At 42.2% G+C, this 26,630-nt stretch overlaps 1 protein-coding gene across 1 annotated transcript; it reads right to left on the bottom strand.

The window, feature by feature from the left end:
* Positions 1-251: 251 nt before the first annotated feature.
* Positions 252-26,618, bottom strand: LOC141051717 (HLA class II histocompatibility antigen, DM beta chain). The gene is made up of 6 exons (XM_073548705.1): positions 26,480-26,618; positions 25,898-26,182; positions 22,108-22,383; positions 19,740-19,856; positions 2,526-2,574; positions 252-2,194 (listed from the first exon to the last, which is right to left on the bottom strand). The coding sequence occupies exons 1-5, from the start codon at positions 26,538-26,540 to the stop codon at positions 2,537-2,539; spliced, it is 777 nt and encodes a 258-aa protein (XP_073404806.1). The 5' UTR covers positions 26,541-26,618; the 3' UTR covers positions 252-2,194; positions 2,526-2,536.
* Positions 26,619-26,630: the final 12 nt, after the last annotated feature.

Below are 26,630 nucleotides of genomic sequence, written 5' to 3'. Positions count from 1 at the left end.
TCCTACCCATCTATGTTATTAAGAATTAAGATAATGAGAGGAAGGTTCACTCCCCAGGCTGTACTACTTCATATAAGCATAATGTTTAATGCAACCCATATAGTGGGGTTAATTAATACTTAGGGCCAATCACTCGGGTGGAACTTGGGTAGCAACAGTGGGTCTGGGTATACTTAACATGCACTCTATTGGTAAGCTGCGAGACTTCACCTTAAGCAGATGTGACGGATTTATAATGTTCAGATGGTGTATAATCTTTACCATTTTGTATGTTTACTTTGTTTACTTTGTCTATTTGATCTTTCTTTCAATAAAAATAGATTCAACATAAAATACAAATATAAAATACAGTGAACAAATTAAGAATGACAGAGTGATACAGAAAGGAGAGGACCCTGCCCCTATGGGCTTATAGCACAGTGTCCTCCATCTTGCTCCTCTGCAGGTTTACGTCTCTCTTCCTTGCTGAGGGCAGAGCAGAGCACTGAAGTGTGCATGCGCTGGGAAAGTTCAAAGAGCGCCTGCACATGTGTACTACAATACTTTGCTCTGTCCTCGGCAGGACAGAGAGAAGTACACCTGCCCAGGAATGCAATGGAGGACACTGTGTGGATAACGCAGGACATATTATCCACATTAACAAGAAGGAGGACAGTGATTGACGGAAGAGAAGAGGCAACGGATCAAGACCACAGACTCCCATCGGACCAGACGTAAGTGTGTATAATGAAAGCTTTTTTGTGTTGTGTGTTCAACAGGGTGAGCCATTTATATGGATAGACCTGGGTGGGCCATTTATAAAGTTGCATCCAAAATGGCTGACTTCAAAATGGCTGCCATAGTAACCACCCATCTTGAAAAGTTTTGCCCGTCCCATATACTAATGTGCCACAAACAGGAAGTTGATATCACCAACCATTCCCATTTTATTTAGGTGTATCCATACACAAGGCCCACCCAGGTGTTTCCATATACATGGCCCACCCTGTAGAATGCTGTCACATAAGGCGTACAGATGCTGGCCGTACTTTATATGGCAAATAAGCCGGTGACAGGTTTCCTTTACGAATAAATCTGATTATTTTCTTTAAAATTCATTTTTTAGTACATTAAATTGATTCAGTCAGTGAAAATCAGGACAATTTTTAAAACTCTCTTACAATTCTGTAATATTTTACACAAATGGATTATCTAGTTTGTAAAAAAATACACACAGAACTTTTGTATCCCCTACCAATTTAGCACAGGAACTTCAGCATCCTGATTGTCTGCAGCGGTCATGGGTTGGTGACTTTTAAAGAAAGACTGAGAGGATGCCTGGAGCTTCTGTGCGGGAGCAGAATAAGGGAAGTGACAACATTTTCTTTTTTTGTTTTGCTGCATATGCTGATATGTAAATTTTACATCTAAATTTTTCTCTACAACTTAAACGAGAAATGATCATGTAGTTCCGGCCTCAGACCTCGTCCAGACGACTCTTATCACAGTCTGTGTATGAAACGGATAACATGCGGACAACGCGTGGGTCAGTGTAAGTGAATGGGATAGATAAGATGAGCGTTTTCCCACATGGACTGAATGTATCAGTCCCTTACATTTTCTGGATAAGAATCATCCATACAAGTGAATGAGAGAGTAAGAGAATGGACGCCGTATTTGCACCATTGGTAATTCATCCGTTTTTAGTTGATCCATTGAAAAAATTATAGGAATTTGTATATTTAAAAATTATGGTCTTAAAAAAACACATGAAATTTGGTTATAAAAAATGGATGACTTTCCATGGACTCAACCTTAGGGACAATTCCAATGGCCTCCAATTTCCAAAATGTATTTCCTCCAATGGTCCTAGGAGTTTCTTATCCAGAGAAATAGAAATATTGGACAGAAATACCGCTCTGTGACTGCGGAGTGATCTGTGCACAGATCTTTCTAAATGCAGAGTGTCTCCTTTTATCATAAACATAAAAAAATGAAATAAAATAAAATGAAAGAGAAAATATCCGGCAAACTGCTGACATTTAAAATCAGTTTCCAAATATGAGTCATCTGTCACTGAAAAGTCCAGATTCAATGATCCCGATGGATCTTCTGTCCGCCCCAGTCATATTTGTAGGAATCTGTCGCCTGTCGCCAGTCTCCCGGGTCCGGACAGCGGAGATCTGTAATAGCTGAAATACCTACACACCTGGAACTGAAGGAACAAGGCGATCACTAGGGAATCTCATCTTTCTATATTTGTTAGTTTTTAATATATGCATGGATTTATCGTATCAGAAACCTATGGCAAACATTTATCTTTATTTCCTCTTTTAGTGATTTGATAAAAGGGCGAGGAGAGAAAGACGCCATGAGGAATAATGCAAAAGAAATTGTCTATACAGTCTTAGTTTTTGCTAAAGACACAAAGTTTCTGTTTAAAGCAAGACCCCCAGCTCTTCTAGATATACTAATAGATGTATGGAGGCTTGTGAAAGTAATCACCGCCTGTAATAGATGTATAGAATAATCAGGTTTTCATTTACCTCCCGAAGCCTCAGTTTACATCATTGTATCCTGGGATTGGAGTGTAACCTACAGAAGAAGAAAAGAGAAGAGATCCCGCTGAAAACAGTATTAATATCACAGATTATCCAGCTCGCCAGTCACATGTAATAATGATCATAATAATAATAATACAATGCTCAGCCAATGAAAATGAATTGTTTAAGACTCTCCTAGTTGATAATGCCGCTGGAATCACTGTCCCCCACTACTCTCCAGTAGGTTTCCCTTTTCATCGTCTCGCCACAGACTTTTCAGACACCTACAATATGAATCAGATATAAATGACCATGTTTTACCCTCAGTTCCCCTTCCCTGAGTGTTCCCCGATCTACATGTCCACCATTATTCACAGATATTCTCCTATTCGTCCTCTCTGCTGATTTTCTCCTTTTCCCTTCTCACATACAGGATTTCTCTTGAGCTGCCCCATTTCTCTGGATTGCTCTCTCTACTTTTAAAAATTTTATCTCACCTTCTATTTCTAACTTTCCCCCTTCATTGTCTCCACCTAAAGTTAACATAAACACGACCCTTATTTCACCCTTTTTCCATTGCCTCCTGCACCCTGTGTCTGCCATATGTCTTCTATTGGAGTTTGCACTGACTGATGCTCTGTGAGCGCAGCGCTGCGCGTTTCTATGTAAATGATGTTGGATAATGCAGAAGATTCATCTAATACTAAGTTCACCAAGAGTATTTTGAGGATTTTGAAGCAAATCTGCGCCAAAGTCTTTGTAAAAAAAAAGCTTAAATCCTTTTTGGATTATCTTACTATTTGATTCAACACAAAATCCTCTTTGCTGTTCATACATTGAGGGTTTTTGTCTTTTTTTGTGTAATAAGATTTTTAAAACCTTGCTACAGAAAAAAGGAATGACATGCCACTTCTCTGACATATTCCTTGTGTAATCTCCAAACTTGACGCTTTTATTTCAAAAGGCTAGAAAACAAGTGTTAAAAACAAGCGCCTTATTAAAAAAGATGAAAAAAAAACGCTTTGTGAAGTGCATTCCTTGAGAAAACTCATCTGATTTTTCTGCTTTGAAAAAAAAATTGCATGTAAACTTTGCCCAATAGTTGACGTTCTCTTGGTATTTTTTAAAAAAACAATTGAAATATTACTGAGGGCGCCATAACTTTCTATTGCTGCGATCTTAAAGGGAAACGGACACCGGACCCCTTATTTTATTTTCCACAGCACAACCAGACTCTGCAGGTAATGTTACTCAGCCCCATATATTGCAAGCAGATTTCTCCAGAGCACGTGATTGTAGGGATCTGTGAGAGTTCCGGGACTCATCATGCAGGAAGAAGCCATGCTGTATTTATCACTTTAGCAAGTGTTTGACAATTGGGCGCTCCCATCTAGACATGACACACACTTCCCTCTTACTAAGGCCACGTTCACGTTCGGTCAGTATTTTACATCAGTATTTGTAATCCAAACCAGGAGTGGGTGATAAATATAAAAGTGGTGACATGTTTCTATTATACTTTCCTCTGATTGTTCCTCTTCTGGTTTTGGCTACAAATACTGATGTAAAATACTGATCGTGTGAACGTGGGCTTATTTACACTGACTGGTTGGTATAACCTCTTCCTCATATATTCAGAGATCCATATTTTCCTGCCTTTGTGGTAACAAAATGCTAAAAATAAATTGATGTCCTGAGTGATCTCTTGATTTCCTATGGGATTGTATTCGGCAGATCAGTTATTTTGCTCGGGGTCAGAACAAAAGATGTGCCATGCAGGATCATTCTAGCCAGACCGGTCTTCATTAGTGTCCAGCTCCGGCATAAGAGACCGGCTGGACGCTCCGCCGTACGGAGTTTGGTCACCACTATGGCCAGTGACGTCTACATTGTTCTGTAGCTCGTATCTCACACAGTAGACACTGGAGAGGCAGTGTTATGTTCCTTTTGGCTTCTTTCTTACCAGCGCTCTCACACTCACAACCGTTACATCCGTGCATCACGCTCCGAGTACAGACTATGAGGCACGGACCTGCTGTAGGTCTCCTGAACTGAACTCATCAGCCTCACACTCGTACCGCGACCCATGGATTTGTCCATCCAGCCTTATTCCCTAATATCCAAAAGTGAGCGACCCTACGTTTTCTATTGGTCACATTTAAAAAGCATTGATGAAAGAACCCAAATATATATATATATGAGAGTATGTATGTCAGTGTCCAGCTGCAGCAATGAGACTCATGGGTCTTTCCCACCTGGTGATCAAGTTCCTGCACGGACTGGATTAGGAGTAAATCCTTCAATAGGAGAACAACAAGGAAATCCAGCAAGGACTCAGCAAACCAGGATTGGAGTAAAATAATACTTTTCTTTATTTCTTCAAAAAAGTTAAAAAGACGACCCACAAGGATCAGGAACCAGAGTGCGTGGCAGAAATAAACGCAAATGGGACTACGCGTTTCGGCGACCTAATCCGCCTTCATCACGGTCCAAACCTAATCTGCTCCTTGTATGTGGAGCCATATAAAAGGCAATCTTGAATAAAATTAGTGCAAATAATTACAAACATATGTGCAGAAAAAGGGTTTGACCTATTTGCTACTGAGGATTAACTAACAGCATTGCTACAAAATGAACAACTTTTTCTTATGTAATAAAAAATACAAATGAACGTCCTAAATAATGACATGATGATATATAATAGGATGATAAAAAGAATATACAACGCGGAGAGGTTATACAAAATAAAAAAAATAAAAATAAAATATACTCCACTGAAACCTCAATAATGTAGAATAATATCTGTACGGCTATTGAATCCTAAAGGAGTTCTTGTACCCATTTCAAAAATCCATTTGCTTTCTCTAGCTAGAACCTTCCTGTGTAAGTCCCCCCCTCTAAGAGTTTTTTTTACTTGTTCAATTCCCATGAAGGAAAAACTAGATAAATTACCATTATGAATTTTGGAGAAATGGCGTGAGACAACTGAAGCTCCAACCAAAGGTAAATTTTTAGCATCGGATATGTGTTTTCTCATCCTGGTTTTCAATGAATTCATGGTACAGCCAATATACTGAAGTCTACAAGAGCTGCAGCTGATCAAATAGATCACATTTTCAGTGTTGCAGTTTATAAAAGATGCAACACTAAACTCTTTGTTATTAGAAAATGAAGAAAAAACTTTTGATTTATTAGCAAAGCCACAGCAGATGCAGACATTAGCTCCAAATTTAAAGAAACCCACAGTTTGTATAGTTTTTAACCAGTTATTGGACTTCTTATTCTGATCAATAAACATGCTAGGAGACAATAAAGAGGCTAAGGTAGGTGCCCGTTTAGCTACAAACGCCACATTATGATTGTTCACAATATTTTTTAAAACATCATCCTGCGTTAAAAGTGGCAAGTACTGTTTTATAATGCTCACTATGGTATTGTATTGTGGGCTGTAATTAGTGCTAAATACCACCTTCGAATCAAATGAGTTCATTGAACGTCTCTCAGTTTTCTCCTGGAGAAGTGAATTTCTATCAATATTATTGACAATTCCTCTAGCTCTGCTAAGTGACCACTTAGAATATCCTCTTTTTAATAGGTTAGTGCAGGTTTTATTAGCTTCCATCTCAAAATCCGTATCCAAGGTGCTATTTCTTTTTAATCTAGTAAGTTCACCTACCGGAATGTTTTTTATAACATGTTTGGGATGGTTAGAAGTTGCCATGAGAATGCTTGCTGTTACATGCCGTGGGTTTCCTATAAGGGGCCACAGTAACTTTATTCCTACTGCTGTCTCCAAATAGTTTTAAATCCAGAAAATTGATGGAACACAAGTCACTAGAACCCTGCCTAGAAGTTCTAAGCGCAAGGCCGGGGCCCAGTCCCCGAGGTTGTAAGGATACTAAGGGTCCTACAGCAGACACCGGTGGAGTAGTGGGCTGTAAATGCACTAGTCCCATCTAAGACTTGGGGGCACAACAGCAACTTGGATAGTGAGCCGGGACTCAGGAGTAAGGAGTCCCCGAAGCAGGCTACAGCTGTCTGCCGTACAAGTATAGTTCTTGGGAACATCTGTCAGGAGGAACTCCAGTGTATCTCGGTACTAGGAGTACTTCACACCAAAGGCGCTATAAGAGGAGACGTTCAGAAAGGCACATGTTGGCGGAGTGTTGGAAGGGAGCATTCCATCTGACCTGGAGGCTGACTGAGTCCCTGACCCGGAGGACACGGCACGGAGGCAGGCACCTGTGTGTACTACAGACTGTGAGTAAAGCTTTGGAACTACAAGCCCCGGTGTCCTCCATTTATTCCTGCGCCAACACACCCAGTGCCGCTACATCTGGGTACCCGCTTCTACACTGCCTGTGCCTCGCCTCTACCTGTACATCTACACTGCCCTGGGACTACAGCTCTACCTGTGGAGAGCTTCACCATCTTGGCTGCAACATACCACCAGCCCCAGAGGATCTGCATGCAGCGTCAGCTTAACAGCACACTTGCCGAACACCACAGGTGGCGTCACGAACTATTCATTTAATCCACTACATTCCACCATTCAATTTCCCCTATTAATTGGGCGCCCAGGGCCACGGACCGGGTCACCGCTGCTGTGACACATCCCGCTGATACCGGCCCGGTACCTGGGAGGGCGACCCACAAACATGGTGCAAATATGTGACGCCAAGGACGGAAAATGGTGGGAAACAAGTGACAGTCATCTACAAGACAGGAACAGAACATCCACTCTGAGGGCAACAGGAAGGGTTAGTAATACAGACAATGCAGGTGAGACAAGGATAAAAGTAATGGCGCTGGCCGGAGATGACAGAACGACACTTCAACAACAAATATGTCTGATAGCAAAATATGGCTCCGATACCTGGTGCATCTGTGGTGATAAGGCTCATCCAAAATGTTACTATGTCTCATTTCGCTTCCATTATCCTGCAGTAATCCAGCAAAATAACCATGAACTTTATGTCAACCAGGAGTTCTGCTGTCCTGCATGTCAGAGATTAGGAGTCCTGCTGTCCTGCGTGTCCAAGTTTAGGAGTCCTGCTATCCTGCGTGTCAGAGATTAGGAGTTCTGCCGTCCTGTGTGTCAGAGATTAGGAGTCCTGCTGTCCTGTGTGTCCAAGTTTAGGAGTCCTGCTGTCCTGCGTGCCAGAGATTATGAATCCTGTTGTCCTGTGTGTCAGAGATTAGGAGTCCTGCGTGTCAGAGATTAGGAGTCCTGCTGTCCTGTGTGTCCAAGTTTAGGAGTCCTGCTGTCCTGCGTGTCAGAGATTAGGAGTCCTGCTGTCCTGTGTGTCAGAGTTTAGGAGTCCTGCTGTCCTGCTGTCAGAGATTAGGAGTTCTGCTGTCCTGTGTGTCCAAGTTTAGGAGTCCTGCTGTCCTGCATGTCAGAGATTAGGAGTCCTGTTGTCCTGTGTGTCAGAGTTTAGGAGACCTGCTGTCAGAGATTAGGAGTTCTTCTGTCCTGTGTGTCCAAGTTTAGGAGTCCTGCTGTCCTGCATGTCAGAGATTAGGAGTCCTGTTGTCCTGTGTGTCAGAGTTTAGGAGTCCTGCTGTCCTGCTGTCAGAGATTAGGAGTCCTGCTGTCCTGTGTGTCCAAGTTTAGGAGTTCTGCTGTCCTGTGTGTCAGAGATTAGGAGTCCTGTTGTCCTGTGTGTCACAATAGGAATCCTGCTGTCCTGTGTGTCAAGAGTTTAGGAGTCCTGCTGTCCTGTGGGCCAGAGTTTAGGAGTCCTGCTGTCCTGTGTGTCAGAGTTTAGGAGTCCTGCTGTCCTTTGTGTCAGAGCTTAGAAGTCCTGCTGTCTTGTGTGTCAGAGCTTGAGTCCTGCTGTCCTCTGTGTCCGAGCCCGAGCTTAGGAGTCCTGCTGTCCTGTGAATCAGAGCTTAGGAGTCCTGCTGTCCTGTGTATGAGAGCTGAGGAGTCCTGCTGTCCTGTGAGTCACAGCTTGAGTCCTGCTATCCTGTGTGTCAGAGCTTAGGAGTCCTGCTGTCCTGTGAGTCAGAGATTAGGAGTCATGCTGTCCTGTCTGTCAGAGATTAGGGGTCCTGCTGTACTGTGTATCAGAGTTTAGGAGTCCTGCTGTCCTGTGTGTCAGAGCTTAGGAGTACTGCTGTCCTGTGTGTCCAAATTTAGGAGTCTTGCTGTCCTGTCTGTCAGAGATCAGGGGGCCTGCTGTTATAAATGGGTCACCGAGGAGAAAAAAAAGCAACACACGCTAAGTCTCAGAAAACCAGAGAAGTTGGTAACTATGCAGATTGCAGATCCCTGATCTTAACACACATTTAGAAGCAGTCGTGGAGCGTGCCTACGATGGCCCTGGACGCCTCATCACAACCGGAGAGCTAAATAAGCCTAAAGTAAGAAAAGAGGAAAACTAACTACCCCAGAGCAGACCCCAAAGGAAAGACAGCCCCCCACATGTATTGACGGTAAAGCAAGATGAAAACACAAACAAAGGCAGAAAAATAGGCTGAGCAAACGATGGGGCCAAACTAACTTGAAAGGACAGGAAAGGAAAGATACTGTCTGCAATCTGCCAAAAACCCTACCCAAAATAATGTCCAACACTTCTGATAGCAAAATTAACCCTGAAGTCACTAGACTTCTCCCACTATATCAGCACTCTGAAATATTCTGAGACAGATCAAAAAAGAGGCCAATCTAATAAAGGACAAAAAGGCAAATTGGCAACAGATAAATAAGAGTGGAAATTCAGCACAGCCCAGCCGGGCTGGCTGACCACACAAAAACTGAGCTGACCAACAAGAGAAAGTGTGAACATTAGCAAAAACAAACTTAACTTGAGAAGACTGGAGCAGAGCTGAAGTCCACGACCTGAGAAGCAGACTGAATCACCAGCAACAGGATAGGGCGTCGGCTGTCTTATATCCAGTCTGATACTCCAGAGATCCAATCATTATCCTCCTCGTCAGGTGGCAGACCATTACCAATTAAACTAACCTCACTACCTCCTGTCACCACCAGAGGGAGAACGGAAGGAGAACTCCCAGCTCGTGGAGCAGAAAATGAGCTCATAACAGTACCCCCCCTTGAGGAGGGGTCACCGAACCCTCATCCACGCCACCAGGCCGATCAGGATGGGCCCGGTGAAAAGCACGAACCAATTTATTGGCATGAATATCCGAGGCAGAGACCCAAGAATTATCCTCCTGGCCATAGCCCTTCCATTTGACCAAATACTGGAGTCTCCGTCTGACCAAACGAGAATCCAATATTTTCTCTACCTCATATTCCACATTGCCTTTAACCAAAACAGGGTCAGGAGGTGCCGCCACAGGAACTACTGGCTCAACAAACCTCTTCAACAGTGATTTGTGAAATACGTTATGGATTTTAAACGTAACAGGAAGAGCCAATCGACAAGAAACAGGATTAAGAATCTCCAAAATCTTATAAGGTCCAATAAATCTTGGCTTAAATTTTGGAGATGCAACTTTCATAGGAATATTTAGATGACAACCAAACCATATCACCCACTTTAAACCAGGGACCAATGGTCCTATGAAGGTTGGAAAAACGCTGGGCCTTTTCCTGAGAGAGTGACAACTTATCCACCACTTGGTCCCCTATCTGCTGCATTCTCACAACCACAGTGTCCACACCTGTGCAGGGCGAAGATTCCACTTGTCCTGAAGAGAATTGAGGATGAAACCCAAAATTACAGAAAAAGGATGACTTCAAAGTGGCAGAACTAGCTCTATTGTTCAGCGCAAATTCGGCCAAGGGCAAAAATGAGACCCAATCATCTTGATCAGCAGATATAAAACATCTTAAATAAGACTCCAGGGTCTTGTTTGTTCTCTCAGTCTGCCCATTGGTCTGGGGATGAAACGCAGAGGAGAAGGATAACTGAATTCCCAGATTGGAACAAAAGGCTTTCCAAAATCTGGAAACAAACTGGACCCCTCTATCGGACACAATGTTCTCAGGAATCCCGTGTAACCGAACCACCTGTTGTAAAAACAAGGGTATCAACTCAGCGGAAGATGGCAACTTTGGGAGTGGTACAAGATGGACCATCTTCGAAAATCTATCACAAATCACCCAGATAACAGTCATTCTCTGAGAGACAGGAAGATCAGAAATAAAATCCATTGAGATATGGGTCCATGGCCTCTTGGGCACCGGGAGGGGCATCAGCAACCCACTAGAACGAGAACAGGGTTTAGACCGAGAACAAGTCCCACAGGACTGTACAAAATTCCTGACATCACGAGATAAGGCAGGCCACCAAAACGACCGACTCACCAAGTCTCTGGTACCAAAAATACCTGGATGACCAGCCAATGCGGAGCAATGGACTTCAGACATCACTCTCTTTCTCCACTGGTCAGGAACATACAATCTTCCCATAGGGCAACGCTCAGGTTTATCCGCCTGAAATTCCTCCAGGGCGCGTCTCAAATCGGGCGAAATGGCAGAAAGAACTACCCCCTCACCTAGGATAGTAGTAGGCTCAGTCACATTAAGAGAATCAGCAAAGAAACTCCTAGAAAGGGCGTCTGCCTTAACATTCTTAGTGCCCGTAAGAAAAGAGACCACAAAATTAAAACGCGTGAAAAACAAGGCCCATCTAGCCTGTCTAGGATTCAAGCGTTTAGCCGACTCCAGAAAAATCAGATTCTTGTGATCGGTGAGGACCACAAATTGATGTCTAGCTCCCTCCAACCAATGTCTCCACTCCTCAAATGCCCATTTCATGGCCAACAATTCCCGATTCCCCACGTCATAGTTGCGTTCAGATGGGGAGAACTTTCGAGAAAAGAAGGCACAGGGATTCATCTTAGAAGTCACAGGGTCTTTTTGGGACAAAACAGCTCCTGCACCAATCTCAGAAGCATCTACCTCCACTTGAAATGGAAGTGAGACATCTGGTTGCCGTAGAACTGGAGCTGAAGTAAATCTCCGCTTAAGCTCCTGAAATGCTGAGACAGCCTCAGGAGACCAATTCAGCACATCAGCTCCCTTCTTGGTCAGATCAGTCAGTGGTTTGACAATACTAGAAAAATTACCTATAAATTTCCGATAGAAATTAGCAAAACCCAAAAACTTCTGGAGGGCCTTCAAAGAAGCTAAACCCAATCATAAATGGCCTGTACCTTGGCCGGGTCCATTTCAATAGTCGATGGAGACAAGATAAATCCCAAAAATGAAATCCTCTGTACACCAAAGAGGCATTTCGATCCCTTAACAAAGAGGGAATTCTCCCTCAAAATCTGGAACACAGTCCGGACATGTTCCACATGGGAATCCCAATCACTAGAAAAGATTAAAATATCATCCAGATAGATGATCAAAAACTTATCTACAATGTCTCGAAAAATATCATTCATAAAGGACTGGAAGACAGAAGGGGCATTAGAGAGCCCAAAAGGCATCACCAGGTACTCAAAATGTCCCTCCGGAGTAATAAACGCCGTCTTCCATTCATCCCCGTGCTTGATGCGAATAAGACTATACGCCCCCCTCAGGTCAAGCTTAGTAAACCAGCAGGCACTCTTAACTCTGAAGAATAAATCAGACATCAGAGGTAACGGGTACTGATATTTAACCGTCATCTTGTTAAGGGAACGATAAACAATACACGATCTTAATGAACCATCTTTCTTGGCCACAAAAAAAAAACCAGCGCCTAAAGGTGACGAGGATGGTCTAATATGACCCTCCTCCAACGACTCCTTAATATAGGATCGCATAGCATCATGTTCGGGTACAGATAAGTTGAAAAGCCGACCCTTGGGAAATTTACACCCAGGCATCAACACAATTGCACAGTCACAACTCCTATGAGGAGGCAAAGATGCAGACTTACTCTCACTAAATACATCAGAGAAATCAGCCAGATAATCAGGAATATCATGAGACTGAGGAGAGGTGGAGAAAACAGGAGAGTCCTAAGAACACACTGACAACCCCAACTCACCACAGACACAGATTTCCAATCCAAAACTGGGTTATGAGTTTGCAACCAGGGGAAACCCAGAGCAATAGTATCATGCAAATTATGCTGCACCAAAATTTACAATTTTCTTGGTGGTCTGGGGCAACTCGCATTGTCACCTGGGTCCAAAACTGAGGTTTATTCTCTGCCAAAGGAGTGGCATCAATACCCCTCAAAGGAATAGGCGTCTGCAGAGGTGTCATGGACAAACCACAAAGTTTAGCAAAGTCCAAATCCATCAGATTCAGAGCTGCTCCTGAATCCACAAAAGCCTTAGTGGAAAACGTGGACAAGGAGCAGATCAAAGTAATTACCAAAAGGAACTTAGGTTGTACACTGCCCACAGCAAATGTGTGTGCAAAACGTTTCTCTCGTTTAGGGCAGACAGAAATAGTATGAGAGGCGTCTCCAAAGAAAAAACACAGCTTATTACGCCTTCTAAACTCCTGACGTTGCCCCCTAGACAACACCCCATCACATTGCATAGCTTCAGACATTTGTTCAGAAGGTGGCAGCGCCTCCCGTGTAGTTTTACGTTCACGTAAACGCCGATCAACTTGAATGGCTAATGACATAGAGCCATCCAGACCAGAGGGAACAGGAAATCCCACCATAACATCTTTTATGGTCTCTGATAAACCTTTCCGAAAGAGAGCTGCCAGTGCACTATCATTCCATGTAGTAAGGACCGCCCACTTTCAGCATTTTTGACAGTATAACTCTGCAGGATCCCGACCCTGGTTTAATGCCAACAGGGTTCTCTCAGCTTGATCAACGGCATTAGGTTCATCATACAACAACCCCAAGGCTTGAAAAAATGCATCCACATTAGTCAGAATATAATTTTCAGGTGTCAGAGAAAAAGCCCAATCCTGGGGATCGCCGCGCAGCAAGGAGATGACAATTTTAACCTGCTGCACAGAGCTCCCCGATGAGTTAGGCTTCAAGGCAAGAAATAATTTACAATTATTCTTAAAATTCAGAAATTTAGACCGATCCCCAGAAAACACATCAGGAATGGGTTCAGCAACATGTGACTGAATGAGGTAGGTAGAAATTCCCTGCACTTCAGCAGCAAGTTGCTCCACACGATCAGACAGTTGCTTAATCTCCATTAGGAGAGAAAAAAAAATCCTCCTACGGCCCCAGAGAAAAAGAGGAAAAAACATTAAAAAAAATTAAAATTCTGACACTTTTTTTTTTTTTTCTTTCAAACAATTTTTTCCTACTTTTGCGTACCCTATAATCTGCGGTATAGCTGGTGATTCTGTTATGAATGGGTCACCGAGGAGAAAAAAATAGCAACCCACGCTAAGTCTCAGAAAACCAGAGAAGTTGGTAACTATGCAGATTGCAGATCCCTGATCTTAACACACAACTAGAAGCAGTCGTGGAGCGTGCCTACGATGGTCCTGGACGCCTCGTCACAACCGGAGAGCTAAATAAGCCTAAAGTAAGAAAAGAGGAAAACTAACTACCCCAGAGCAGACCCCAAAGGAAAGACAGCCCCCACATGTATTGACGGTGAAGCAAGATGAAAACACAAACAAAGGCAGAAAAATAGGCTGAGCAAACGATGGGGCCAAACTAACTTGAAAGGACAGGAAAGGAAAGATACTGTCTGCAATCTGCCAAAAACCCTACCCAAAATAATGTCCAACACTTCTGATAACAAAATTAACCCTGAAGTCACTAGACTTCTCCCAATATGTCAGCACTCTGAAATATTCTGAGACAGAGCAAAAAAGAGGCCAATCTAATAAAGGGCAAATTGGCAACAGATAAATAAGAGTGGAAATTCAGCACAGCCTAGCCGGGCTGGCTGACCACACAAAAACTGAGCTGACCAACAAGAGAAAGTGTGAACATTAGCAAAAACAAACTTAACTTGAGAAGACTGGAGTACAGCTGAAGTACACGACCTGAGAAGCAGACTGAATCACCAGCAACAGGATAGGGTGTCGGCTGTCTTATATCCAGTCTGATACTCCAGAGATCCAATCATTATCCTCCTCGTCAGGTGGCAGACCATTACCAATTAAACTAACCTCACTACCTCCTGTCACCACCAGAGGGAGAACGGAAGGAGAACTCCCAGCTGGTGGAGCAGAAAATGAGCTCATAACAGCCTGCTGTCCTGTGTGTGAGAGCTTAGGAGTCCTGCTGTCTTGCTGTCAGAGATTATGAGTCCCGTTGTCCTGTGTGTCAGAGATTAGGAGTCCTGCGTGTCAGAGATTAGGAGTCCTGCTGTCCTGTGTGTCCAAGTTTAGGAGTCCTGCTGTCCTGCATGTCAGAGATTAGGAGTCCTGCTGTTCTGTGTGTCAGAGTTTTGGAGTCCTGCTGCCCTGCTGTCAGAGATTAGGAGTCCTGCTTTCCTGTGTGTCAGATTAGGAATCCTGCTGTCCTGTGTGTCAAGAGTTTAGGAGTCCTGCTGTCCTGTGGGCCAGAGTTTAGGAGTCCTGCTGTCCTGTGTGTCAGAGTTTAGGAGTCCTGCTGTCCTTTGTGTCAGAGCTTAGAAGTCCTGCTGTCTTGTGTGTCAGAGCTTGAGTCCTGCTGTCCTGTGTGTCCGAGCCCGAGCTTAGGAGTCCTGCTGTCCTGTGAGTCAGAGCTTAGGAGTCTTTCTGTCCTGTGTATGAGAGCTGAGGAGTCCTGCTGCCCTGTGAGTCACAGCTTGAATCCTGCTATCCTGTGTGTCAGAGCTTAGGAGTCCTGCTGTCCTGTGAGTCAGAGATTAGGAATCATGCTGTCCTGTCTGTCAGAGATTAGGAGTCCTGCTGTCCTGTGTGTGACAGCTTAGGAGTCCTGCTATCCTGTGTATCCGAACTTAGGAGCTCTGCTGTCCTGTGTGTCCGAGCTTAGGAGCTCTGCTGTCCTGTGTGTCAGAGATTAGGAGTCCTGCTGTCCTGAGTGTCAGAGCTTAGAAGTCCTGCTGTCCTGTGAGTCACAGATTAGGAGTCCTGCTGTCCTGTGTGTCTTAAGGGGCCTTTACACATAGCGATATCGCTAGCGATATCGCTAAAGCGTCACCGATTTTGTGACACAGTAGCGATATCGCTAGCGATATCGCTATGTGTGACACTTAACTCCAACCGGCTCCCCCGCTGATTATCGCTGATCGCGCGAGATCGTGCAGCTCCATTTCTCATCGGGCGCTTCCTGCTGGCACCGACGTGCGATGCGTGGACGCGGACGGGAGGACGTCAGGATCGCCGCGTCTGAAAGGTAAGTAACGACCGCTGCTGCGTCGCTACATCGCTGTGAGATCTGCCTGTGTGGCAGCTCACTAGCGACCATTTAGCGATGCACCAGCAATCCTGACCAGGTCTTATCGTTGTCGGAATCGCTGGTGCATCGCTAAATGTAAAGGGGCCTTTAGATTAGGAGTCCTGCTGTCCTGTGTGTCAGAGGTTAGGAGTCCTGCTGTCCTGTGTGTCAGAGATTAGGAGTCCTGCTGTCCTGTGTGTCAGAGATTATGAGTCTATTTTATTTTTGCTTTTTTACTTTTTCTTGTTGGTGTTTGACATACGGTTAAAATAATGTTATACATAACCAAGGAACTTAGCTGCCATTACAACCCATTGGTTCTCCTATGGAGCCTCCATCAATGGTGAAAAAACCGCGGTCAGAGATCTGCTGTTACAGGCAGATAATCAGTTCTTACCCCTGTTGTGACTAGAGATAAGCGACTTTGTTCGGATTTTGTCCCCGAATCTGATTTTTACATATTCAAGCCATATTCGAACACTATTCGTTCAACTAAATACCCTGTTTTTGTTATCATCTTTTTACTAGCACTTGATGTTTACTGTTATATATATTTTTTTTACAACAGAGTATTTTTACACATTTGTTATACTGTGTTTTTTCTGTGTTTCAGTCTTTTGGTGGTGTGAACACTGTCCTACCAACTTGTTCACTTTGTGCATGGGTCATTCGTTTGTATTTATTGGTTTCTTGCTTCTGCAAGTTTTGGGAGGACCCCGCCCCTCTCTTGTGAGCCATGCACATAAAAAGCCGTCTTGCACAGCGTGTCCACTTCAGACATTATCTTTCTGAATCCTGCTCATATAGGTACTATTCACATGGTCAGGTTTTAAATACAGTCATGGCCAAAAGTATTGACACCCCTGCAATTGTGTCATATAATATTCAGTTTCTTCCTGAAAATGATTGCAAACACAAATTCTTTGGTATTATTATCTTCATTTAATTTGTCTTAAATGAAAAAACACAAAAGAGAATGAAGCAAAAAGCAAAACATTGATCATTTCACACAAAACTTCAAAAATGGGCCGGACAAAAGTATTGGCACCCTCAGCCTAATACTTGGTTGCACAACCTTTAGCCAAAATAACTGCGACCAACTGCTTCCGGTAACCATCAATGAGTTTCTTACAATGCTCTGCTGGAATTTTAGACCATTCTTCTTTGGCAAACTACTCCAGGTCCCTGATATTTGAAGGGTGCCTTCTCCAAACTGCCATTTTTAGATCTCTCCACAGGTGTTCTATGGGATTCAGGTCTGGACTCATTGCTGGCCACCTTAGAAGTCTCCAGTGCTTTCTCTCAAACCATTTTCTAGTGCTTTTTGAAGTGTGTTTTGGGTTATTGTCCTGCTGGAAGACCCATGACCTCTGAGGTAGACCCAGCTTTCTCACACTGGGCCCTATATTATGCTGCAAAATTTGTTGGTAGTCTTCTGACTTCATAATGGCAAGCACACGGTCAAGCAGTCCAGTGCCAGAGGCAGCAAAGCAACCCCAAAACATCAGGGAACCTCCGCCATGTTTGACTGTAGGGACCGTGTACTTTTCTTTGAATGCCTCTTTTTTCTCCTGTAAACTCTATGTTGATGCTTTTGCCCTAAAAGCTCTACTTTTGTCTCATCTGACCAGAGAACATTCTTCCAAAATGTTTTATGCTTTCTCAGGTAAGTTTTGGCAAACTCCAGCCTGGCTTTTTTATGTCTCGGGGTAAGAAGTGGAGTCTTCCTGGGTCTCCTACCATACAGTCCCTTTTCATTCAGATGCCGACGGATAGTACGGGTTGACACCGTTGTACCATTGGACTGCAGGGCAGCTTGAACTTGTTTGGATGTTAGTGGAGGTTCTTTATCCAACATCCGCACAATCTTGCATTGAAATCTCTTGTCAATTTTTCTTTTCCGGCCACATCTAGAGAGGTTAGCCACAGTGCCATGGGCTTTAAACTTCTTGATGACACTGCGCACGGTAGACACAGGAAGATTCAGGTCTTTGGAGATGGACTTGTAGCCTTGATATTGCTCATGCTTCCTCACAATTTGGTTTCTCAAGTCCTCAGACAGTTCTTTGGTCTTCTTTCTTTTCTCCATGCTCAATGTGGTACACACAAGGACACAGGACAGAGGTTGAGTCAACTTTACTCCATGTCAACTGGCTGCAAGTGTGATTTAGTTATTGCCAACACCTGTTAGGTGCCACAGGTAAGTTACAGGTGCTGTTAATTACACAAATTAGAGAAGCATCACATGATTTTTCGAACAGTGCCAATACTTTTGTCCACCCTCTTTGTTATGTTTGGTGTGGAATTATATCCAATTTGGCTTTAGGACAATTCTTTTTGTGTTTTTTCATTTAAGACAAAGTAAATGAAGATAATAATACCAAAGAATTTGTGTTTGCAATCATTTTCAGGAAGAAACTGAGTATTATCTGACAGAATTGCAGGGGTGTCAATACTTTTGGCCATGACTGTACATTGGTTAGGACTTCTCTGAGATGGGCATACCTTGACGTTTGGTGGAGCGGCTTAGTATACATTTTTTACAAAAAACGTGTCAACTAAATACCCTGTTTTTGTTATCATCTTTTTACTAGCACTTGCTGTTTACTGATATATATATTTTTTTACAACAGAGTATTTTTACACGTTTGTTATACTGTGTTTTTTCTGTGTTTCAGTCTTTGGGTGGTGTGAACACTATCCTACCGACTTGTTCACGTTGTGCATGACTCATTCGTTTGTATTCGTTCTGAATGTTTGTCTTATGATCGGTTCCGAACATATTCGGTAATTTCCACTCCAATTGACCCTAATGATGTTGGGCTGTGTTCAACGAATATTGCAAAAACAATATTCGATTCTGATCGTATTCGGAACCGAATCCAAACAAATTAGTTCATCTCAAGTTGTGACCACGTGCCGTAATATTATAATATTTGGTTGAAGAAACAAAAACCCCAAAAATGTAATTCTTATAGCTGTCCATCAGGTGGCGCCATGGTTCCTCTAATGCTGCTCAGTCCTGGCACTGTGGTTGGACTTTAGCTGCAGTTTGTGTATAAATATGTGCAAAATCAGCAAAGTGAGTGAGTTTTGTGAAATCTCCTACACTCGCTGCTTTGCTTCCACACTTATTTTTGCCATCAAAGTGTTTTTTTCACATCTGCAGTGTCAATGTGGTGTATTTTACACATTCAAATAGATGGGAAAAAAGTAAAAACGCAAAACTTAACAAAAAATGCCCTTATTGTTGGCAGCGTTTTTCCTGCCAATCTGTTTTTTTTTGTGCAGAAAAATAAGATGCAATAACGCCTTGTGTGAACACGTCCTCAGGTAGGGTCCAGGCCAACGCTCAGGACAAGATTCAGATAAAACCCCAGAAGGAGCCTATGAGGCAGTGGCGTCACTTGTGCCCATGTTTATTAGGAGGACACAGAAGTACGGAGGATGGTAGGATGCGCTTTTATCTTTGTCTATAAAGTGAATGTCCAACTTTTACACCAAATCGCTTGTCTATCCCACGAATGATGATATAATCGGAGGACAGTCACTTCATGAGATAATAGACAAAGGGATTTTCTGTTTTTAAGAAAGTAGCGTCTCCAAGAATTGTTGCAAAATAACAAAATTAGCCGTACTCACCCTCCCCGGGCCCGATGCTGAGTCTCCACCGCTGCTTCTGTTCTCTGTTACTTGGATGCACATCAACAGCGCTGCAGACAAACACTAAGCTCAGCTTCTCTGCCCGAGTGGATGGCATGAGCAGCTCAGACCTGCCGTTATTGGTGATTGGCAGCAGTGTTGTGGAAGCGATGTCAGCACTGCAGACAGTAACAGACACTGGGAGCAGCAGCGGAGACTCCAGTGCTGGACCTGGGGAGGGTGAGTGATACAGGTTTGTTTTAGCTACAAAGAACTGGAGTCGGGAAATCAGAGAACCCCTTTAATAACCCCCTTGCCCGTGCTCTCATGCTCTTACCGCTCCTCTTGGCGTTCTTCCACCACACAACTCCTGCCATCATGGAGATCAGTCCCAGGCCAAAGATCACAGAGGAAACGCTGATCTTAATGATCTGAATGGAGGTCAAACCAGCTTCTGTGTAATAAAAGATAATGAGTGAGAGATGCAGAGAAGCCCCCAATCTGCTTCAGAGATGCGGGAGAAGCCCCCGATCTGCTTCAGAGACAGAGGAGAAGCCCCCGATCTGCTCCAGAGACAGAGGAGAAGCCCCTGATCTGCTCCAGAGACAGAGGAGAAGCCCCTGATCTGCTCCAGAGACAGAGGAGAATCCCCCGACTGCTCCAGAGACAGAGGAGAAGCCCCCGATCTGCTTCAGAGACAGAGGAGAAGCCCCCGATCTGCTCCAGAGACAGAGGAGAAGCCCCCGATCTGCTCCAGAGACAGAGGAGAAGCCCCCGATCTGCTCCAGAGACAGAGGAGAAGCCCCTGATCTGCTCCAGAGACAGAGGAGAAGCCCCTGATCTGCTCCAGAGACAGAGGAGAAGCCCCTGATCTGCTCCAGAGACAGAGGAGAAGCCCCTGATCTGCTCCAGAGACAGAGGAGAAGCCCTCAATCTGCTCCAGAGACAGAGGAGAAGCCCCTGATCTGCTCCAGAGGCAGAGGAGAAGCCCCCGATCTGCTCCAAAGACAGAGTAGATGGCGGCACACAGACATACAGGCTTTAATGCGATCTGATGACACTTTACACTATGGAATTTGCCTCAAATTTAGTAGAAATCCCAAAGTTTTCTACAATATAAAGGCTCATTCACACGACAGGTTTTGTGGCACAAGCTGTATCTGTGATTCTCAAGGATAGGGGACAGGACCCATTATAGTCTCGGAGTTTATTCACATTCCGAGCTTCCTTGTGAAAAAAAAAAAATCACAAAGTCACAAATCAAACTCATTAGTTTAAGTTTGTGGGTCTGTGAAAAAATTCGGACCCATCGGATGCCACCAATGTGATATCTGATTCTCATGATTGATGGAAACGTAAGAAAACTTGTTAGCAAAATAAGAAACTGCGATGAACGGACAATGAGTAAACACTGAGGACAGAAACTCTGATGAAACTCGGACCAAATCATGACGTCTGTACGAGGCCTTACAGGATCCTGAAAGATCCACCGAACGATCAGGATTCTGCACAAAGTCAGATAACATCACTACAATCAGGAGCAAAGCAACGAGTAATATTATTACCATAAAATAGGGGGAAATAGAGAAAAATACAAGATAGAGCAAAGAACCGAGGTGGAACAAAAGACTCCACAATAGCGCTCAGGGGTCCTCACATACATTACAGGGGGCTTCCAAAGGATTGTCAGGATGGATAAAAATGACTGCAGCCTGTGATTGGCTGAGCCCTATTAAGAACAGTTTTCATTGGCTGGAAATCCACTTTAATCTGATCTGGCTCCCAATGGCCCCTCGCAACGTGATCACTGGGCACTGACTGGCCCAGGTTCTGACTGGTTCTCCTAGGAAGCTCAGCCACAGAAGAGTCATAGTAGACTGTGATTTTCACTATATACTGCAGTGTTACGGTATTGCAGCACATACTATAAGCGAAAAGACAAAATTTGGTGCTGCCGCAATCCTACTGACCTGAAAAATCTTGTTATTGGGTCATTTTATGGCATAAAATCCCCCAAAATAATGTCAGAACTGTGGGTGGGTGGGTGTCACTATTTCACCCCACTTGGAATTTCTTTTTCCATTTTTCATGACATTATATGGAAAAATGAATTGTATCATTAAAAATTACAATTCGCCCCATAACAAAATAGGCTCATACGGCTTCCAGATGGAAAAATGAAAAAGATACGGTTCTTGTAAGAAGAAAAGGAAAAAACAATAATCAGCTGCCGAAACGTATCACAGCGTCGGGCTGGTTATTTTTCTAGACTCGTTGGACACTTTCACTTCCATAGGTCTCATTTTGACGTTTCTACACCAATATTTGCACAAAAATATGGGAGCACCTTAACTGGGCACATTTTATTGACTGGCCTCAGTCCTGGCCCCTATTTATAAACACTTCTCAAAACTGAAAAGTGTGGACATTCTAGATACTTAGAGCATATTTGCCATTTTTTGGTGCCATTCTGACATTTTGCTTAGTAAATTTCCTCCATTTTTAGTCTCTATTGTTTATTGGAAAATCAGAAGATCAGAAGTTATAAAGGGAATATAGAGGTAAGACAGAAAAATCCAGCACTAGATCCTGAATATTTCCCACATAAAGAAGATGGGATGAAAACACAAAAATACACCAGAAGAAGGTCTGGACGATGCAGCATTGAGCTCCCGGTGGTGCCGAGATGTTCGTCTCATACTTACTCCAGGTTGTTATCATGGGCTCACGTAGACTTTCATGTTCCACCTTACAAGTATAGTTGTCTTCAGGAAGAGAGTCCCTCAGATCCAGAATGGATACCAGCTGGTAGGTCCATTCCCCAGTTTGCACCGCCTGATTTTCAGTCTTAACCACAGTCTTGTTATTTTTAATCCAGGACACAATAATGTTTTCAGGGTAAAATCCCCAAACAAAGCAAATTAGTAGCGGGAGATTGTCCTCATTCCCATCAGGAACAAACACCTCCATAGACGGTCTCACTGAAGAGACATGAAGGCAGTATTATAGTAGCTATACTCTTGTACATAGGAGCAGTAATATAGTAGTTATATTCTTGTACATAGGAGCAGTAATATAGTAGTTATATTCTTGTACATAGGAGCAGTATTATAGTAGTTATACTCTTGTACATAGGAGCAGTATTATAGTAGTTATATTCTTGTACATAGGGGGTAGAATTATACTAGTTATATTCTGTACATAGGGGGGCAGTATTATAGTAGTTATATTCTTGTACATAGGAGCAGTATTATGGTGGTTATATTCTTGTACATAGGGAGCAGTATTATAGTAGTTATATTCTTGTACATAGGGGCAGTATTATAGTAGTTATATTCTTGTACATAGGGGCAGTATTATAGAAGTTATATTCCTGTACATAGGAGCAGTATTATAGTAGTTAGATTTTTGTACATAGGGGCATTATTATAGTAGTTATATTCTTGTACCTAGTGAGCAGTATCATAGAAGTTACATTCTTGTACACAGGAGGCAGTATTATAGTAGTTATATTCTTGTACATAGGGGCAGTATTATAGTAGTTATGTTCTTGTACATAGGTGCAGTATTATAGTAGTTATATTCTTGTACATAGGAGCAGTATTATAGTAGTTATATTCTTGTACATAGGGGCAGTATTATAGAAGTTATATTCTTGTACATAGGAGCAGTATTATAGTAGTTAGATTTTTGTACATAGGGGCAGTATTATAGTAGTTATATTCTTGTACCTAGTGAGCAGTATCATAGAAGTTACATTCTTGTACACAGGAGGCAGTATTATAGTAGTTATATTCTTGTACATAGGGGCAGTATTATAGTAGTCATATATTATAGTAGTTATATCCTTGTACAGAGAGACAGTATTATAGTAGTTATATTCTTGTACATATGGAGCAATATTATAGAAGTTATATTGTACACAGGAGGCAGTATTATAGTAGTTATATTCTTGTACATAGGAGCAGTATTATAGTAGATATATTCTTGTACATAGGGAGCAGTATTATAGAAGTTATATTCTTGTACATAGGTGCAGTATTATAGTAGTTAGATTTTTGTACATAGGGGCAGTATTATAGTAGTTATATTCTTGTACCTAGTGAGCAGTATCATAGAAGTTATATTCTTGTACACAGGAGGCAGTATTATAGTAGTTATATTCTTGTACATGGGGCAGTATTATAGTAGTCATATATTATAGTAGTTATATCCTTGTACAGAGAGACAGTATTATAGTAGTTATATTCTTGTACATATGGAGCAATATTATAGAAGTTATATTGTACACAGGAGGCAGTATTATAGTAGTTATATTCTTGTACATAGGAGCAGTATTATAGTAGTTATATTCTTGTACATAGGGAGCAGTATTATAGAAGTTATATTCTTGTACATAGGTGCAGTATTATAGTAGTTCGATTTTTGTACATAGGAGCAGTATTATAGTAGTTATATTCTTGTACCTAGTGAGCAGTATCATAGAAGTTATATTCTTGTACACAGGAGGCAGTATTATAGTAGTTATATTCTTGTACATAGGAAGCAGTATTATAGTAGTCATATATTATAATAGTTATATCCTTGTACATAGAGACAGTATTATAGTAGTTATATTCTTGTACATAGGGAGCAATATTATAGAAGTTATATTGTACACAGGAGGCAGTATTATAGTAGTTATATTCTTGTACATAGGAGCAGTATTATAGTAGTTATACTCTTGTACATAGGAGCAGTATTATAGCAGTTATATTCTTGTACACAGGAGGCAGTATTATAGTAGTTATATTCTTGTACATAGGGACAGTATTATAGTAGTTATACTCTTGTACATAGGAGCAGTATTATAGCAGTTATATTCTTGTACATAGGAGCAGTATTATAGCAGTTATATTCTTGTACAGAGAAGCAGTATTATAGTAGTTATATTCTTGTACATAGGGGTACTATTATAGTAGTTATATTCTTGTACATAGGGGACAGTATTATAGTAGTTATATTCTTGTTTGTTTTTTCTGTACACATGTTCCCCATTTCCCGTTCTGTGTAAATCCCTGAATAAAGTATGTACTATTTTTTGATACTTGGATCCATTGGTCGTAATTTATGTGGTTTCCACATCCCCATGCTATATATTATGTACGACTGATCCTATGATTATCCATAAGTATCGGCATTTATGATACAGAATGCTGTTTTATACCTTTGCCTGCTTTTTCTATAGTAGTTATATTCTTGTACATAGGGGCAGTATTATAGTAGTTATATACTTGTACATAGAGGCAGTATTACAGTAGTCATATTCTTGTACATAGGAGGCAGTAATATAGTAGTTATATTATTGTACATGGGGGCAGTATTATAGTAGTTATATTCTTGTGCATAGGGGGCAGTATTATAGTAGTTATATTCTTGTACATAGGGGGCAGTATTATAGTAGTTATATTCTTGTACATAGGGGCAGGATTATAGTAGTTAGATTCTTGTACACAGGGGCAGTATTATAGTAGTTATATTCTTGTACATAGGGAGCAGTATTATAGTAGTTATATTCTTGTACATAGGGTGCAGTATTATAGTAGTTATATTCTTGCACATAGGGAGCAGTGTTATACTAGTTATATTCTGGTACATAGGGGGCAGTATTATAGTAGTTAAATTCTTGTACATAGGAGCAGTATTATAGTAGTTATATTCTTGTACATAGGAGCAGTATTATAGTAGTTATATTCTTGTACATAGGAGCAGTATTATAGTAGTTATATTCTTGTACATAGGGGCAGTGTTATAGCAGTCATATTCTTGTACATAGAAGCAGCATTGTAGGAATTATATTTTTTTTAGAAGGCAGAATTACAGTTTTCCTAACCATGGTCACAATGTTAAAGTAGGTATAACCTCAGGTATAAAGAGCATAATCTATTACGGTAGTTATATCTGGGTCTGTAGACGCTAGTATTTTACACCTATTATATGATAATATTGGTGTGAAGAATTACAAAAACTACACTTTGCCCTCTGTGTAGCAACTGTTGCCAATTTTGCTTTAGCATATTTTTGGGACAAAATGATGCTGGGCCCCATTAGGGTATGTGCCTATGATCAGGGATAGCAGCGTGGTCTACAATACAAGCACAGTGGATGGGATTTGTTGGTATCCTGTGCCCACTGTGCTTCTTTTTGACGCTGCGTAATCTCACCTGCGGTGTGGGTTTATGGGCCGCAGTATGTCATTTTCACAATAGATATGTATTGGAGGCGGTAAATCCGCATTATTCAGTGAACACATACAGATTTACCTGTCTGATTAGAACGCAGCGAAAATACTCTGTGCCCAAAGTGCTGCTATTTCCTAATTGTGGGCACGTACCGTACAGATTTTGCATTGAGTCCCGGGAGCTTCAGGTTAGGTCTATGGGCATATATAAATCTTTAGGCATCGCAGTGCCATAGCACCGCCTGCACGCGTTTTAGCAGGATGTCTCTACTCACCACGTCTTTCCACTGTCTCCTTCCAGAACATCTTTATTTCGTTTTTGCACCTTTTCTCTTCATTTTTCACATAATTTAACATGTCAGGATTTTGGTTGAATTTTGCAGTAAACTTTCTTACTACTGCCTTCATTTCCTCGATGGATTGATAAGGCAGAAACATATTTTCCTGGCTGTCATATCCCAGTATATACTGGTGATTGAAAGCAAAAACATAATGAAATGTAACATTTCCTTTCTCATCATCCCCATAGCTGCAGAGTGAAATCTCCTGCATGACGTAACCTGCAGAAAAGAATAGACACCAACATAAAACTCCATATAACTATGTAGATGAAAGGAAATATTCGCTAATACTAAAAATGGTAGAATTGTCATTAATAATCACATTAGAGTGTCCTATAGGGGGCGCCGCTGTGCAGAAGACGGAACATCAATATATACCGTACTTATAATCAAGTCGCAACGTTTCACTAAGTAACAATAGCGTAAGTCACATATGATGTTACTAACAAACAGATATAAGGGTTACAAGGCAGCGACGTGCGGATCGCTCTGTGTGCAGCACGCGGAGCCGGATACCTGTTGCAGGGAGGGATATGGCCCCATATACCAGCAGCAGCCCCGCTAATGACCCTTTCATCTCGGCAGCTTGCTGGGATATGACAGTAATAGGTAATAATCCGCAGCACAGAAGTCGGTCCTGTAGTTTGTGGCCAGTAGAAAATGAGAA

Source organism: Dendrobates tinctorius, unplaced genomic scaffold (genome assembly GCF_039654945.1).
Source record: "Dendrobates tinctorius isolate UK_male_01 unplaced genomic scaffold, ASM3965494v1 ptg000158l, whole genome shotgun sequence".
Taxonomy (NCBI): Eukaryota; Metazoa; Chordata; class Amphibia; order Anura; family Dendrobatidae; genus Dendrobates; species Dendrobates tinctorius.
Note: the sequence above shows the minus strand (reverse complement) of the source record. Positions and strands in the feature narration are given on the sequence as shown.